Source organism: Heptranchias perlo, chromosome 12 (genome assembly GCF_035084215.1).
Source record: "Heptranchias perlo isolate sHepPer1 chromosome 12, sHepPer1.hap1, whole genome shotgun sequence".
Lineage (NCBI taxonomy): Eukaryota > Metazoa > Chordata > Chondrichthyes > Hexanchiformes > Hexanchidae > Heptranchias > Heptranchias perlo.
The window spans coordinates 73,626,350-73,641,148 of record NC_090336.1 but is presented as its reverse complement, the minus strand read 5'-3'; the positions used below and the strand labels follow the sequence as shown (position 1 = coordinate 73,641,148).

Genomic DNA, 14,799 nt, shown 5'->3' with positions numbered 1-14,799 from the left:
CTGTCGAAGAAGCCTTGGCGAGTTGCTGCAGTGCATCCTGTGGATGGTACACACTGCAGCCACAGTGCGCCGGTGGTGAAGGGAGTGAATGTTTAGGGTGGTGGATGGGGTGCCAATCAAGCGGGCTGCTTTATCTTGGATGGTGTCGAGCTTCTTGAGTGTTGTTGGAGCTGCACTCATCCAGGCAAGTGGAGAGTATTCCATCACACTCCTGACTTGTGCCTTGTAGATGGTGGAAAGGCTTTGGGGAGTCAGGAGGTGAGTCACTCGCCACAGAATACCCAGCCTCTGACCTGCTCTCGTAGCCACAGTATTTATATGGCTGGTCCAGTTAAGTTTCTGATCAATGGTAACCCCAGGATGTTGATGGTGGGGGATTCGGCGATGGTAATGCCGTTGAATGTCAAGGGGAGGTGGTTAGACTCTCTCTTGTTGGAGATGGTCATTGCCTGGCACTTGTCTGGTGCGAATGTTACTTGCCACTTATGAGCCCAAGCCTGGATGTTGTCCAGGTCTTGCTGCATGCGGGCTCGGACTGCTTCATTATTTGAGGGGTTGCGAAGGAACTGAACACTGTGCAATCATCAGCGAACATCCCCATTTCTGACCTTATGATGGAGGGAAGGTCATTGATGAAGCAGCTGAAGATGGTTGGGCCTAGGACACTACCCTGAGGATCTCCTGCAGCGATGTCCTGGGGCTGAGATGATTGGCCTCCAACAACCACTACCATCTTCCTTTGTGCTAGGTATGACTCCAGCCACTGGAGAGTTTTCCCCCTGATTCCCATTGACTTCAATTTTACCAGGGCTCCTTCGTGCCACACTCAGTGAAGTACTGCCTTGATCAAGGGCAGTCACTCTCAACTCACCTCTGGAATTCAGCTCTTTTGTCCATATTTGGACCAAGGCTGTAGTGAGGTCTGGAGCTGAGTGGTCCTGGCGGAACCCAAACTAAGCATCGGTGAGCAGGTTATTGGTGAGTAAGTGCTGCTTGATAGCACTGTCGACGACACCTTCCATCACTTTGCTGATGATTGAGAGTGAACTGATGGGGCGGTAATTGGCTGGATTGGATTTGTCCTGCTTTTTGTGGAGAGGACATACCTGGGCAATTTTCCACATTGTCGGGTAGATGCCAGGTAGCGGGTTAGGTAGCCAGGTAGATGTAGGGTAGCGAGTTCCACATTCTCACTACTCCCTGGTGAAGAAGTTTCTCCTGAATTCCCTATTTACTAGTGACTATCTTAAATTTATGGCCTCTAGTTCTGGTCTCCCCCACAATTGGAAACATCTTCTCTACGTCTATCCTATCGAACCCTTTCATAATCTTAAAGACCTCCATCAGGTCACCCCTCAGTCTTGTCTTTTCTGGAGAAAAGAGCCCCAGCCTGTTCAATCTTTCCTGATAGGTCTAACCTCTCAGTTCTGGTACTAGTTGCATTAGCTGTATGGGCCACCTCCCTCCTGGTTATATCTGTCCTCTGGTACCTTGTCCGACTGACCATTACTCAGGTAATTAAAAACAGAAAATGCTGGAGACGCTCAGCGAGTGGAGAGAGAAACAGAGTTAATGTTTCAGGTCGATGACCAATGAACAGCGTTTATGCAAGTACAGGGCCAGTGAGAAAAGGGGGAGAGAATGGGGGAGCTTTTCACCAGCTCTGCACTTGCTTAAACATCTGTTCACCTCTAACACCTTCCAGTTCCGATGAAAGGTCATCCACCTGAAACATTAACTCTGTTTCTCTCTCTCCACAGATGCTGTCTGACCCGCTGAGCGTTTCCAGCATTTTCGGTTTTAATTTCAGATTTTCAGAATCCCTGGTATTCCGATTTTGCATTTATGAGTAAATTCTCCATGTCGAGAAGGAGACGGAGGAAAGTCACATGAACGCATCAAATGTTTGATCTCTAATTATTTTTAGTTTGTTCTTAGGATCTGGGCGAGGCCGGCATTTATCGCCCATCCCTAATTGCCCCTTGAGAAGGTGGTGGTGAGCCGCCTTCTTGAACCGCTGCAGTCCGTCTGGTGAAGGTTCTCCCACAGTGCTGTTAGGAAGGGAGTTCCAGGATTTTGACCCAGCGACGATGAAGGAACGGCCGATATATTTCCAATACACAGATAAATATCAGCAACAGTGATTCCTGGCTTGAGAAGAGTTGCTTATGCTGAGTTAGGGCAGAAGTTACATTGGGTCAACCAGCCTTGTGTAACATGTCATCGGCCAGACAGCTCCCGCTCTCAATCGCTATCACCTCCCCCTCGTCTTTCAGAGTGCGTCTGAGTGCGAGTTAAGGATCAGATTCGGTTGCGATGCCAATACTCTCTACCTGGACTCACAGGTGAGAGATGACCTCTGGGGCGAGGTACTGGACGGCTGAGGGAGGTCGCAGAGATCAATGGCCTCAGGGGAGCGATAGGAGGAGAGTGAATAACAAAGATTGCCAAACAAAAACGATAAAAGTTTGATTAGATGTTCCAGCTTACGGTTACTTATGATTAAAGATCATGTTTTAAATCGTTAATTCTCTCTGCTATCAGATTGTACAGTCCTGTTGTCAGAATGGAATCACTGGTGTAGGTCCTGTCAGACTCACTGAAATCAGTCCTCCCTTCTGCCAAACAGCGAGTCCTGAATCGCATCAGTAACAGGCCTGAGAGAGTGACCTCTTCCACTCACACACTCATCAAACACAAGGGTTATGGGAAGCAGAGAAACTGCATGTGTGAGAGAGAGAGAGAGGGAGAGAGGGAGAGAGACCGATAAGTGTGGGAAAGAGGGGGAGATAGAGACAGAAAGAGAGAAATCAAGAAAGGGAGAGCGAGCGAGACATAAAGAGAGACAGAGAAGTGGGGCAGAGAGAGACAGAAAGAGAGGGAGACAGAAAAAGAGAAAGACAAGTGGGGAGAGAGGTATGGACAGGAAGAAAGAGTTAGAGATACAGAGAGGAACATGGAAGAGAGACAGAGAGAGGGAGAGACCGAGGAAAGGAAATGCAAGAGATAGAGAAAGCGACAGATATGAGAGACATAAGAGTGCAAAAGAAAGAGATGAGAAATAGAGAGGCAGATCCAGATAGAGAGTTAAAGCTGGGAGATATACAAATAGAAGTAGAGATAGAGACAGAGAGAGGTAGAGATAGAGATAGAAACAGGGACAGAGAGAGGTAGAGGTGGAGGTAAAAATAGAGAGAGGTAGGGAAACAGAAAGAGGTAGAGATAGAGGTAGAAATCGAGAAACAGACAGAGAGGTAGAGATAGAGAGAGATAGAGGTAGAGAGAGGTAGAGGTAGAGAGATGTAGAGATAGAGAGAGGTAGAGATAGAGAGAGGTAGAGATAGAGAGAGATAGAGATGTAGAGATAGAGGTGAGAGGTAGAGAGAGGTGAGAGGTAGAGAGAGGTAGAGATAGAGAGATGTAGAGATAGAGAGATGTAGAGATAGAGAGATGTAGAGATAGAGGTGAGAGGTAGAGAGATGTAGAGATAGAGAGAGGTAGAGATAGAGAGATGTAGAGATAGAGAGATGTAGAGATAGAGAGATGTAGCGATAGAGAGATGTAGAGATAGAGAGAGGTAGAGATAGAGAGATGTAGCGATAGAGGGATGTAGTGATAGAGAGATGTAGAGATAGAGGTGAGAGGTAGAGAGATGTAGAGATAGAGAGAGATAGAGGTAGAGAGATGTAGAGAAAGAGAGAGGTAGAGATAGAGAGATGTAGAGATAGAGAGAGGTAGAGATAGAGAGATGTAGCGATAGAGAGATGTAGCGATAGAGAGATGTAGAGATAGAGAGAGATAGAGAGAGGTGAGAGGTAGAGAGAGGTAGAGAGAGATGTAGAGATAGAGAGAGATGTAGAGATAGAGGTGAGAGGTAGAGAGAGGTGAGAGGTAGAGAGAGGTGAGAGGTAGAGAGAGGTAAAGATAGAGAGAGGTGAGAGGTAGAGTTAGAGAGAGATAGAGATGTAGAGATAGAGATGTAGAGATAGAGAGAGGTAGAGATAGAGAGAGGTTGGGATAGAGAGATGTAGAGATAGAGAGATGTAGAGATAGAGAGAGGTAGAGATAGAGGGAGGTAGAGATAGCGAGAGGTAGAGAGAGGTAGAGATAGAGAGAGATAGAGATAGAGGGAGGTGAGAGGAAGAAGCAGAGGCGGAGATGAGAGAGCAGAGCCTGTCACTCAGAATCTGTAACCTCTTACCCTCCGGGCAGTGACCTGTGAACCTTCAACTTCCGCAGCAGTGAGTCTGGGATGTTTGGTGTGACTTCAGAGTTGCCTTTACTCTCATCGTCTGCTGGACACGGGGTGGGAGATGGACCTTAAAAAACATTGAGGTAACAAGTTTCCATAAACTGCTGGAGCTTCCTGACTGGCAAAAGGAGAGGCCCTGAATTTACCCCGTGCAATTCCAGCGTACAAACCACTCGTGCCTCTGAAGCTACTCTCTTGGCAATTTTTGGCGGAGGTGATAAACCGTTTACAACGGAAAGGGTTAAAATTCCGTCAAAACAAGGCAGAGAAGAAAGTGAGACAAAGCTGTAAACGTTCGTGCTCTGGTTTCCCAAGGGTTAAATTCAGGGCCCGAGCTCCTGATGAGAATGTCAATAAAATTGGGTAGATTTTCAAAGGGCAAAGAAATTTAAAATATTTAATTCACTGCAGCCTCTTATATAACAAGGGGTTTCACACACCCCACCCCCAGTACAATCAATGTTTCCCATTAGTGCAGAAACCTTAACAACAACACTGGTGCAATTCAGAGCTCACATATCAGCTGCTCATCGACATACAGGTTTAATTGTTTAACACACACACACACAGACACATACAACACACACAGAGAGACACACACATCACACAGACATAGACACAAACACTGACACAACACACACACAACACACAGACACACACACACACACACAGACACACACAACACACACAGAGAGACACACACATCACACAGACATAGACACAAACACTGACACAACACACACAACACACACACACACACACAACACACACAGAGAGACACACACATCACACAGACATAGACACAAACACTGACACAACACACACACAACACACACACACACACACAGACAGACACACACACACACATCACACAGACATAGACACAAACACTGACACAACACACACATACACATCACACAGACACACACACAGACACACCCATACACAAACACAGACACACACACGCACACACAGACACACACCCACACACACACAGACATAGACACACAGACATCGACACACACACAGACACACACACAGACACAGGCACACACACACACACACACACACAGACATAGACACACACACAGACACACACACACACACAGACACAGGCACACACACACACACACACACACACACACAGACATAGACACACAGACATAGACACACACACAGACACACAGTCACACAGACAGACACACACACAGACGCCCACCTCAGCTAGTGTCTCTTACCTCTTTCCTGCTCGATTGTCTCACTGAGATCTGGTAATCTCAATGCGGACAGGTTTTGGCTTCTCATCAGTTTATTCTCCTGGTTAAACAAAAATAAATCTTTTACCTGCCTCGATCTGGAGACGCTGGATCTTTTGTTTTTTAAAAATAAAACCTCCCCCTACAAATACTGTGAAACGCTGTACAATTACCATAAAGACCGGTGCATAGATCACACCTGTATATAAGTTGCCTCCGTGATCTTTATGCTTCAGCCTCACAGCATCGCTTGAAGCGATACATAATTCATAGCCCCAGGTTCACAGGTTATAAATCGAACAGGGAGCTGTGAATGTGCAGCAGGTATGATATCAGATTACATTTCTACCTCGCTTTTAAAGTCAGGCAGTTTCTTGCAAACGATTCCTCGCTGTATATTACAGGCGACTCACAGAGGAAACAGCTGCAGCACCTTTACCAAAAATGATTTGCTATTTAATGGCACCAACTCACCAACGGTCATAATAAAGGCAAATCCTTTTACATAAGAACTACGAACAGGAGGGTGAGAAAGGCCCGTCGAGCTGGCCCTAACCTCCCACGCCTGCCATTCTGCCTCCTCGCAACACTGTCTCTTGGAACAACAACAACTACTTGCATTCATATAGCGCCTTTAAAATAAGAACATAAGAAATAGGAGCAGGAGTAGGCCAATCGGCCCCTCGAGCCTGCTCCGCCATTCAATAAGATCGTGGCTGCTCTGGTCCTAACCTCAAATTTAAATTCATGTCCAATTTCCTGCCCGCTCCCCGTAACCCCTAATTCCCTTTACTTCCAGGAAACTATCTATTTCTGTTTTAAATTTATTTAATGATGTAGCTTCCTGGGGCAGCAAATTCCACAGACCTACTACCCTCTGAGTGAAGAAGTTTCTCCTCATCTCAGTTTTGAAAGAGCAGCCCCTTATTCTAAGATTATGCCCCCTAGTTCTAGTTTCACCCATCCTTGGGAACATCCTTACCGCATCCACCCGATCAAGCCCCTTCACAATCTTATATGTTTCAATAAGATCGCCTCTCATTCTTCTGAACTCCAATGAGTAGAGTCCCAATCTACTCAACCTCTTCTCATATGTCCGCCCCCTCATCCCCGGGATTAACCGAGTGAACCTTCTAAACATAGTAAAACGTCCCAAGGCTCTTCACAGGAGCGATTATCAAACAAAATTTGACACCGAGCCACATAAGGAGATATTAGGACAGCTGACCAAAAGCTTGGTCAAAGAGGCAGGTTTTAAGGAGCGTCTTAAAGGAGGAGAGAGAGGCGGAGAGGTTTAGGGAGGGAATTCCAGAGCTTAGGGCCCAGGCAGCTGAAGGCACGGCCGCCAATGGTGGAGCGATGGAAATCGGGGAAGTGCAAGAGGCCAGAGTTGGAGGAGCGCAGAGATCTTGGAGGGTTGTGGGGCTGGAGGAGGTTACAGAGATCGGGAGGGGGGCGAGGCCATGGAGGGATTTGAAAACAAGGATGAGAATTTTAAAATCGAGGCGTTCCCGGACCGGGAGCCAATGTGGGTCAGCGAGCACAGGGGGGTGATGGGTGAACGGGACTTGGGCGCGAGTTAGGATACGGGGGCAGCAGAGTTTTGGATGAGCTCAAGTTTACGGAGGGTGGAAGATGGGAGGCCGACCAGGAGAGCATTGGAATAGTCGAGTCTGGAGGTAACAAAGGCAGGGATGAGGGTTTCAGCAGCAGATGAGCAGAGGCAGGGGCGGAGACGGGCGATGTTACGGAGGTGGAAGTCGGCGGTCTTGGTGATGGAGCGGATATGGTGTCAGAAGCTCATCTCAGGGTCAAATAGAACACCAAGGTTGCGAACAGTCTGGTTAGGCCTCAGACAGTAGCCAGGGAGAGGGATGGAGTCTCTCACCACTACCTCCCTCTAACTAGTGACACATCGCAATCTAAACTAAGAGCAACAACAACTTGCATTTATATAGCGCCTTTAACGTAGTAAAACGTCCCAAGGCGCTTCACAGGAGCGTACTAGATTAATTCCTGGGATGAGAGGGTTGTCCTATGAGGAGAGATTGAGTAGAATGGGCCTATACTCTCTGGAGTTTAGAAGAATGAGAGGTGATCTCATTGAAACATATAAGATCCTGAGAGGGCTTGACAGGGTAGATGCTGAGAGATTGTTTCTCCTGGCTGGAGAGTCTAGAACTAGGGGCCATAGTCTCAGGATAAGGGGTCGGCCATTCAAGACTGAGATGAGGAGGAATTTCTTCACTCAGAGGGTTGTGAATCTTTGGAATTCTCTACCCCAGAGTGCGATGGATGCTCAGTCGTTGAGTGTATTCAAGACTGAGATAGATAGATTTTTGGACTTTAGGGGAATCAAGGGATATGGGGATCGGGCAGGAAAGTGGAGTTGAGGTCGAAGATCAGCCATGATCTGATTGAATGGCAGAGCAGGCTCGAGGGGCCGTATGGCCTACTCCTGCTCCTATTTCTCATGTACTCTAGGTACAGAGAGATGGGAGAAAGAGAAGAGGGAGAGGGACAGGGAACGGAGCATAGGAGAGAAGGGAGAGCGGGAGGGAGAGCAAGGAGAGGGGAAGAGTGAGAGGAGTAGGTTAGGAGGAGGGAAAGAAGGGCTAGAGGTGCTGATAGAGATATAGGGAAAGGGAAACCAGATGGGGCGAGACCATGTAAGAGAGCAGAGAGGACGATTATTCACACACACAACAACAGATAAAGGAACGCACACACGTCCAAGAGAGAGAAGGAGAGACAGAGACCAACAGTGAAGCGGTAGAGAAAGGGAGAATGAGAAAACTAGAGAGCGTAATAGAGATACCCAAAATGCAAAGACAGATAACGGCCAATAACACAAACCCCTTTCCGAGGAGTCAGGTGAAGTCTTGCTGAACAGACCGAGGTCGACTAATTAGCATTGCGTAAGGGAGACCGCTGATGTCATGGTCCAGGGCCAGCAGCTGGTAAAGGGCCGCTGCTGCTTTGAAGGGACCATTCCTGTCGGAGACGGGGGGGTATAATGGAGGACGGTGCCAGCTGAATGTCAGTCTTCTGAGGCCACTATCCGCTGAACCTAGAGGACCGCCCTGTAAAAACATTTCACAGAACAGCACACACTTCCTCGTAGCAGCCCTTTGCAATGGACATCAAGGGTCCTTACGGCACACACTTGCCGTAACACCGGCGGGAGCGCAGTGGGAGGGCTGCAAACCAGGACTCAGATGTGCCAGGACCTGATAGGAACATAGGAAATAGGAGCAGGAGTAGGCCAATCGGCCCCTCGAGCCTGCTCCGCCATTCAATAAGATCATGGCTGATCTGATCCTAACCTCAAATCTAAATTCATGTCCAATTTCCTGCCCGCTCCCCGTAACCCCTAATTCCCTTTACTTCCAGGAAACTGTCGATTTCTGTTTTAAATTTATTTAATGATGTAGCTTTCACAGCTTCCTGGGGCAGCAAATTCCACAGACCTACCACCCTCTGAGTGAAGAAGTTTCTCCTCATCTCAGTTTTGAAAGAGCAGCCCCTTATTCTAAGATTATGCCCCCTAGTTCTAGTTTCACCCATCCTTGGGAACATCCTTACCGCATCCACCCGATCAAGCCCCTTCACAATCTTATGCACTGTCGGAGAGTCAGTACCGAGGGAGTGCTGCACTGTCGGAGGGTCAGTACTGAGGGAGCACTGCACTGTCGGAGGGTCAGTACTGAGGGAGCGCCGCACTGTCGGAGGGTCAGTACTGAGGGAGCGCTGCACTGTCGGAGGGTCAGTACTGAGGGAGTGCTGCACTGTCGGAGGATCAGTACTGAGGGAGCACCGCACTGTCGGAGGGTCAGTACTGAGGGAGCACTGCACTGTCGGAGGGTCAGTACTGAGGGGGTGCTGCACTGTCGGAGGGTCAGTACTGAGGGAGCACTGCACTGTCGGAGGGTCAGTACTGAGGGAGCACTGCACTGTCGGAGGGTCAGTACTGAGGGAGCACCGCACTGTCGGAGGGTCAGTACTGAAGGGGTGCTGCACTGTCAGAGGGTCAGTACTGAGGGAGCGCCGCACTGTCGGAGGGTCAGTACTGAGGGAGCGCCGCACTGTCGGAGGGTCAGTACTGAGGGAGCGCCGCACTGTCAGAGGGTCAGTACTGAGGGAGCGCCACACTGTCGGAGGGTCAGTACTGAGGGAGCGCCGCACTGTCAGAGGGTCAGTACTGAGGGGGTGCTGCACTGTCGGAGGGTCAGTACTGAGGGAACGCTGCACTGTCGGAGCTGCCGTCTTTCAGAAGAGACATTAAACCGAGGCTCCGTCCACCTGCTTAGGTTGATGCTAAAGGTCTCACAGCTCTACCTGAGAAGAGATTTCTCCCCAGTGTTCTGGGCAATGTTCCTCTTTCGATCAAAACTGCCAAAAAACAGCCCAACTGGTCATTTACCCCAATGCTGCTGTGGGATCTTTCTCGATATGAACTAGCTGCAGCCTTTAACCTAAGTAGTAATAATAATTATATTTCTAAGCAATTCATTGTGCACAAAGCTCCTTCAGGTGTTCTTGAGAAATGTGATAAGGCACATTATAAATGGAAGTCTTTCAGCAAAATTTCCAATTTTTGCCCAATGAATTCCACTTCCCCCCACCCCTGATGTATGCACTGTCCGAAAATTCTCTAATAATATCTTTTTTACAAACTAATTGCACACAGAGAGGCAAGATCAGGATAAAGCAGAGAGAGCACACGGATATAATTCAGTCTCCATTTTAAAGTCGTACATTCTGTCTCTATTTTAATACAATATATTGATTTTATATTATTATTTATTGTTAAATAGCAAGACTTAATGCAATTTTTGAAGCAGAGATGTGGTGCTGGTTGGAGAGAAGGCCGAGGAACTGAGAGATGCAAAACTGAGGCACTGCAGCGCCAACACTGGCGGGAGGATGCGATTACAGCGTGACTAGTTTACATAGGGAGTTCCCATTATAAATGTGGACACTGGAATTTATAAATGGAAAAAAGTGTGACACCAAAGTGTGACAAAAGCGTGGCAACAGGAAGTGAGATTTGTCGACAGAAAGTGCACACAGATGTAAGATTTTTAATATATGAGAGATGTTTATCCGTGTCGATTGAAAGATCTTGCAAAGGTAGCTCACGATCGCAACAGGAAAATCTCACTGATTCCCTCATTTTATTCTCTGTTATATATCTGTTTATTTTCAATGATGACATTGTGTAGCCGGGCAGACAATTAACACATGCAAAGCGTGCTTGCAACTTCTCGGACAAAGGAAAGGTACCGTTTTTTTTTTTGATGTTGTTGTCTACGTCGTGCTTGCAGGGTCATGTTAGAGACCGTATGCAATGGCCCCCTCGATGCCCCCTTAAAGGCAAATGCTCAGCCCCAGCATGCAGTTCTTTATCCGGAAAGCCCCATCAAGAAGGGGAAACATTACCTCACGGAGCTTGGCCAGCTTCTGCATCTTTGGTTGGACGGGCACGTCCTCACAGTTGGGCGCCTTCAGCTGGCTGGAGTCAAACGCGTCATCGAACCTGAATCCCACGGTGGGCGACTTTGGCGGTGAGCTCGGCTCGCCTTCGATCTCCAGGCATTCCCAGGAAAGGGCATGCAAGAGAGGCTGTGAGCTGAACGACTTGATTTCAGCCCTGCAGGGCATTCTGGAGCGAGAGGCGGCCTGGTCCGCTTTCGGAGCGGCTGAATCAGAATCCAGAAGCCAGGAGGACCTTAAAGGTGACACCTTGCACTTCAGAGCTCTCAGCTTTGTAGGGCAGCCCAAAACACCTTCTGCCCCCTGAGCCTCTTTACTGTGCTCTGCCTTGGCATGGTCGGTCTTGTCCAATGGTTTGGATTCTCGACAGGGGTCAGTTCCCAGGGAAGTAGGTTCTTTCTGTTCGACCGAGGCATCCGTTGACTTTGCAGAAGGAGCTGGTTGGGAACCCATTGCTACTGGAGATGATCTTCTGCCTTCGACAATCTTTGCGGCAGGAGATAACTTTCTGGTGTGTTTCTAATGCAACAGTTTGGGGAGGAAAGAAAAATCAGTCAAGATCTGCGCTGCTCATGAAACAGTAATGAAATGATAATATATTCACAGAACTAACCTCCGAGTTCAGATGAACGACTTGCTCTCTTGTTCCAGGGACTTCCAAAAGCTACATTTTACATCACCAAAACAAGGCAAGGTCACTGTATCACCGAGCTTGTACGCTTAAAGCACAAAGACCTAACACAGGGCCATCCTTCTGTTTACACTATCACTGTTAAGAAAGGTCTACAGGTTACAACTCACAATCTAATTAATATTATTCACAATTTACGCTGGGAATGAGTGAGCTACCCGATAAACTCCGAGTCGTACCAGTCTTGGAACCGATAGAAAATGTGTTGGTAACATAACACACTGCAGTAATCATTAATTGAAACTTCCCTGCCACAACGCATGTGATTCTCTCCACCATCCTTGACAATAGAGCAGACTTTGCTAACTATTCCTGTTGCCTCTCTTACTGTTGTATTTCTACCCTAGTTGTCCGACACCAACTCTACTTTTTACCTCTGGTGCCTCCACCCTTGGATCTTCTTCATCTAGATCGATAGCCTTGGCCTCCTCTGGAATCAGACAGCACAGAAGGAGGCCATTCGGCCCTTCGTGCCTGCGCCGGTTCATTGAAAGAGCCATCCAATTCGTCCCACACCCTCGGCTCTTTCCCCACAGCCCCAGCCTCAAACCGATCTCCTGCACTCCCTCCATTCCCAGAGCCGGTCTTCGAAAATTAGCTCTTTCATGCCAAACATTTCTTCAATGATTCCTGATTCTTCAAACATTCTCTGTAAAGACCAAATCCATCCGAAATTTTAAATTGTTTCCCACGTCTGGGGAGGCTCTTCGAACACCTCTGGACGAGACACGGAGAAAAGCTTGCTGTGTGATAGGCAAGTCATCTCTCGCCTCTAGTTTCCAATCTCTCTTCATCACAATCTTCCCTTCCCTTCCCTTCTCTATTTTAATTAACTCCAATGACTTCCGCAAGTTTGGAATTCTCTTCTGCAAGGGGCAGATGATGCTAGCTCAGTTGTTCATTTTAAATCTGAGATTGATAGATTTTTGTTAACCAAAGGTATTAGGAACATCGGAACAGGAGTAGGCCATTCAGCCCCTCGTGCCTGCTCCGCCATTTGATAAGATCATGGCTGATCTGTGATCTAACTCCATATCCCCGCCTTTGGCCCATATCCCTTAATACCTTTGGTTGCCAAAAAGCTATCTATCTCAGATTTAAATTTAGCAATTGAGCTAGTATCAATTGCCGTTTGCGGAAGAGAGATATGGGATATTAAGGGATATGGGGCTAAGGCGGGTAGATGGAGTGAGGTCACAGATCAGCCATGATCTCATTGAATGGTGGAACAGGCTCGAGGGGCTGAATGGCCTCCTCCTGTTCTCCTATGTTCCTCTCCCGCTCCTCCTGAGCTGTAACTATGCCATTCTACACACACTTCCTCCGGCCTGCATTCCCGCCGTGCTGAGATCAAAGGCTCGTCGCCCTGTATCACACTGTAGCCCATTCTTTCAGAGCACTTCAAAGACCTGGAATTTCTTAGTTCCTCTGTCTTTCCTTCCCCTGACACTCTTCAGGCTTTTAAAACCCAATTTTTGAGTCACCTTGTTTCTAATTCCTGATTTAACCTCTTCTGCCCTTTGACAACTATGTTGATATATGGACCTTGTGGGCCCTGTCCTTTCATCTTGGGATTCTCAATGGAGAGAACTAAAAATCCTTATCATCTGCTCGTTGAAGTCCGAAAAGCAAGGTGGCCACTTCCAAAAACTACCACAGCGGTAAAAAAAACCAAGAAAGAAATACTTCCCTCAGGTACGGTCACAGGTCATCGAGTCACAACATGTAAATCCATCCCAAAAGACACCAATTGCTACGTCTATCCTCCAGGAGTTTCCAAAGTTGCTTCCCCCCCATCTCAAGTCTCCGTGTCCAGTCCGTTAGCCTCACCGTTATAACTGAGCACAGACAAGTTGACATTGAGAGACCGTACTTAGTGTGTTTTGAGTTCTGCGCAGAAGTCTACGTTGTCTATTTTATTGAGATTATTAAACTGAGATAATTTGGTAGACAACCCAGGAACGTCAACGCCGTTTTTAAAAAAAAAAAAAAAATTAATTCCCGGGATGCGGGCACCGCTGGCAAGGCCGGCATTTGTTACCCATCCCCTAGTTGCCCACACGGCTGAGTGTCTTGCTAGGCCACTTCAGAGGGCGGTTAAGAGTCGGTGTGGGAACTGGGGTCACATATAGGCCCAGTCTGGGCAAGGACGGCAGGTTTCCTTCCCTAAAAGTCATCAGTGGACCAATTGGGCCGCTTCCCGCTTCTCCGCGGAATTGTGCTCCTGGGCCAACCGATTCCATAGGAACATAGGAACAGGAGTAAGGCCATTCAGCCCCTCGTGCCTGCTCCGCCATTTGATAAGATCATGGCTGATCTGTGATCTAACTCCATATACCTGCCTTTGGCCCATATCCCTTAATACCTTTGGTTGCCAAAAAGCTATCTATCTCAGATTTAAGTTTAGCAATTGAGCTCGTATCAATTGCCGTTTGCGGAAGAGAGTTCCAAACTTCTACCACCCTTTGTGTGTAGAAATGTTTTCTAATCTCGCTCCTGAAAGGTCTGGCTCTGATTTTTAGACTGTGCCCCCTACTCCTAGAATCCCCAACCAGCGGAAATAGTTTCTCTCTATCCACCCTATCCGTTCCCCTTAATATCTTATAAACTTCGATCAGATCACCCCTTAACCTTCTAAACTCCAGAGAATTCAACCCCAATTTGTGTAATCTCTCCTCGTAACTTAACCCTTGAAGTCCGGGTATCATTCTAGTAAACCTACGCTGCACTCCCTCCAAGGCCAATATGTCCTTCCGAAGGTGCGGTGCCCAGAACTGCTCACAGTACTCCAGGTGCGGTCTAACCAGGGTTTTGTATAGCTGCAGCATAACTTCTGCCCCCTTGTACTCCAGTCCTCGAGATATAAAGGCCAGCACTCCATTAGCCTTATTGATTATTTTCTGCACCTGTTGATGACACTTCAATGATCGATGTACCTGAACCCCGAAGTCCCTTTGGACATCCACTGTTTTTAACTTTTTACCATTTAGAAAGTACCCTGTTCTATTCTTTTTACCACAATCTCTCCTGGACAGTTATTACCCTGACAGTCCAACTGGACCATTCCATCCAATGGGGATCACGTGTTTATTTAGCAGGTTAGA

General features: G+C 47.6%; 1 protein-coding gene across 1 annotated transcript in view; it reads right to left on the bottom strand.

Moving 5' to 3' along the window:
* Nucleotides 1–14,799, bottom strand: part of mrvi1 (murine retrovirus integration site 1 homolog) — a 191,478-nt gene that overhangs the window by 51,954 nt on the left and 124,725 nt on the right. Inside the window, exons 12-14 of the mRNA XM_067993604.1 lie at nucleotides 10,951–11,523; nucleotides 5,491–5,569; nucleotides 4,202–4,319 (exon numbers count right to left, since the gene is read on the bottom strand). Of these exons, the coding sequence (XP_067849705.1) occupies nucleotides 4,202–4,319; nucleotides 5,491–5,569; nucleotides 10,951–11,523 (770 nt within the window). The remainder of the gene's footprint in view (nucleotides 1–4,201; nucleotides 4,320–5,490; nucleotides 5,570–10,950; nucleotides 11,524–14,799) is intronic.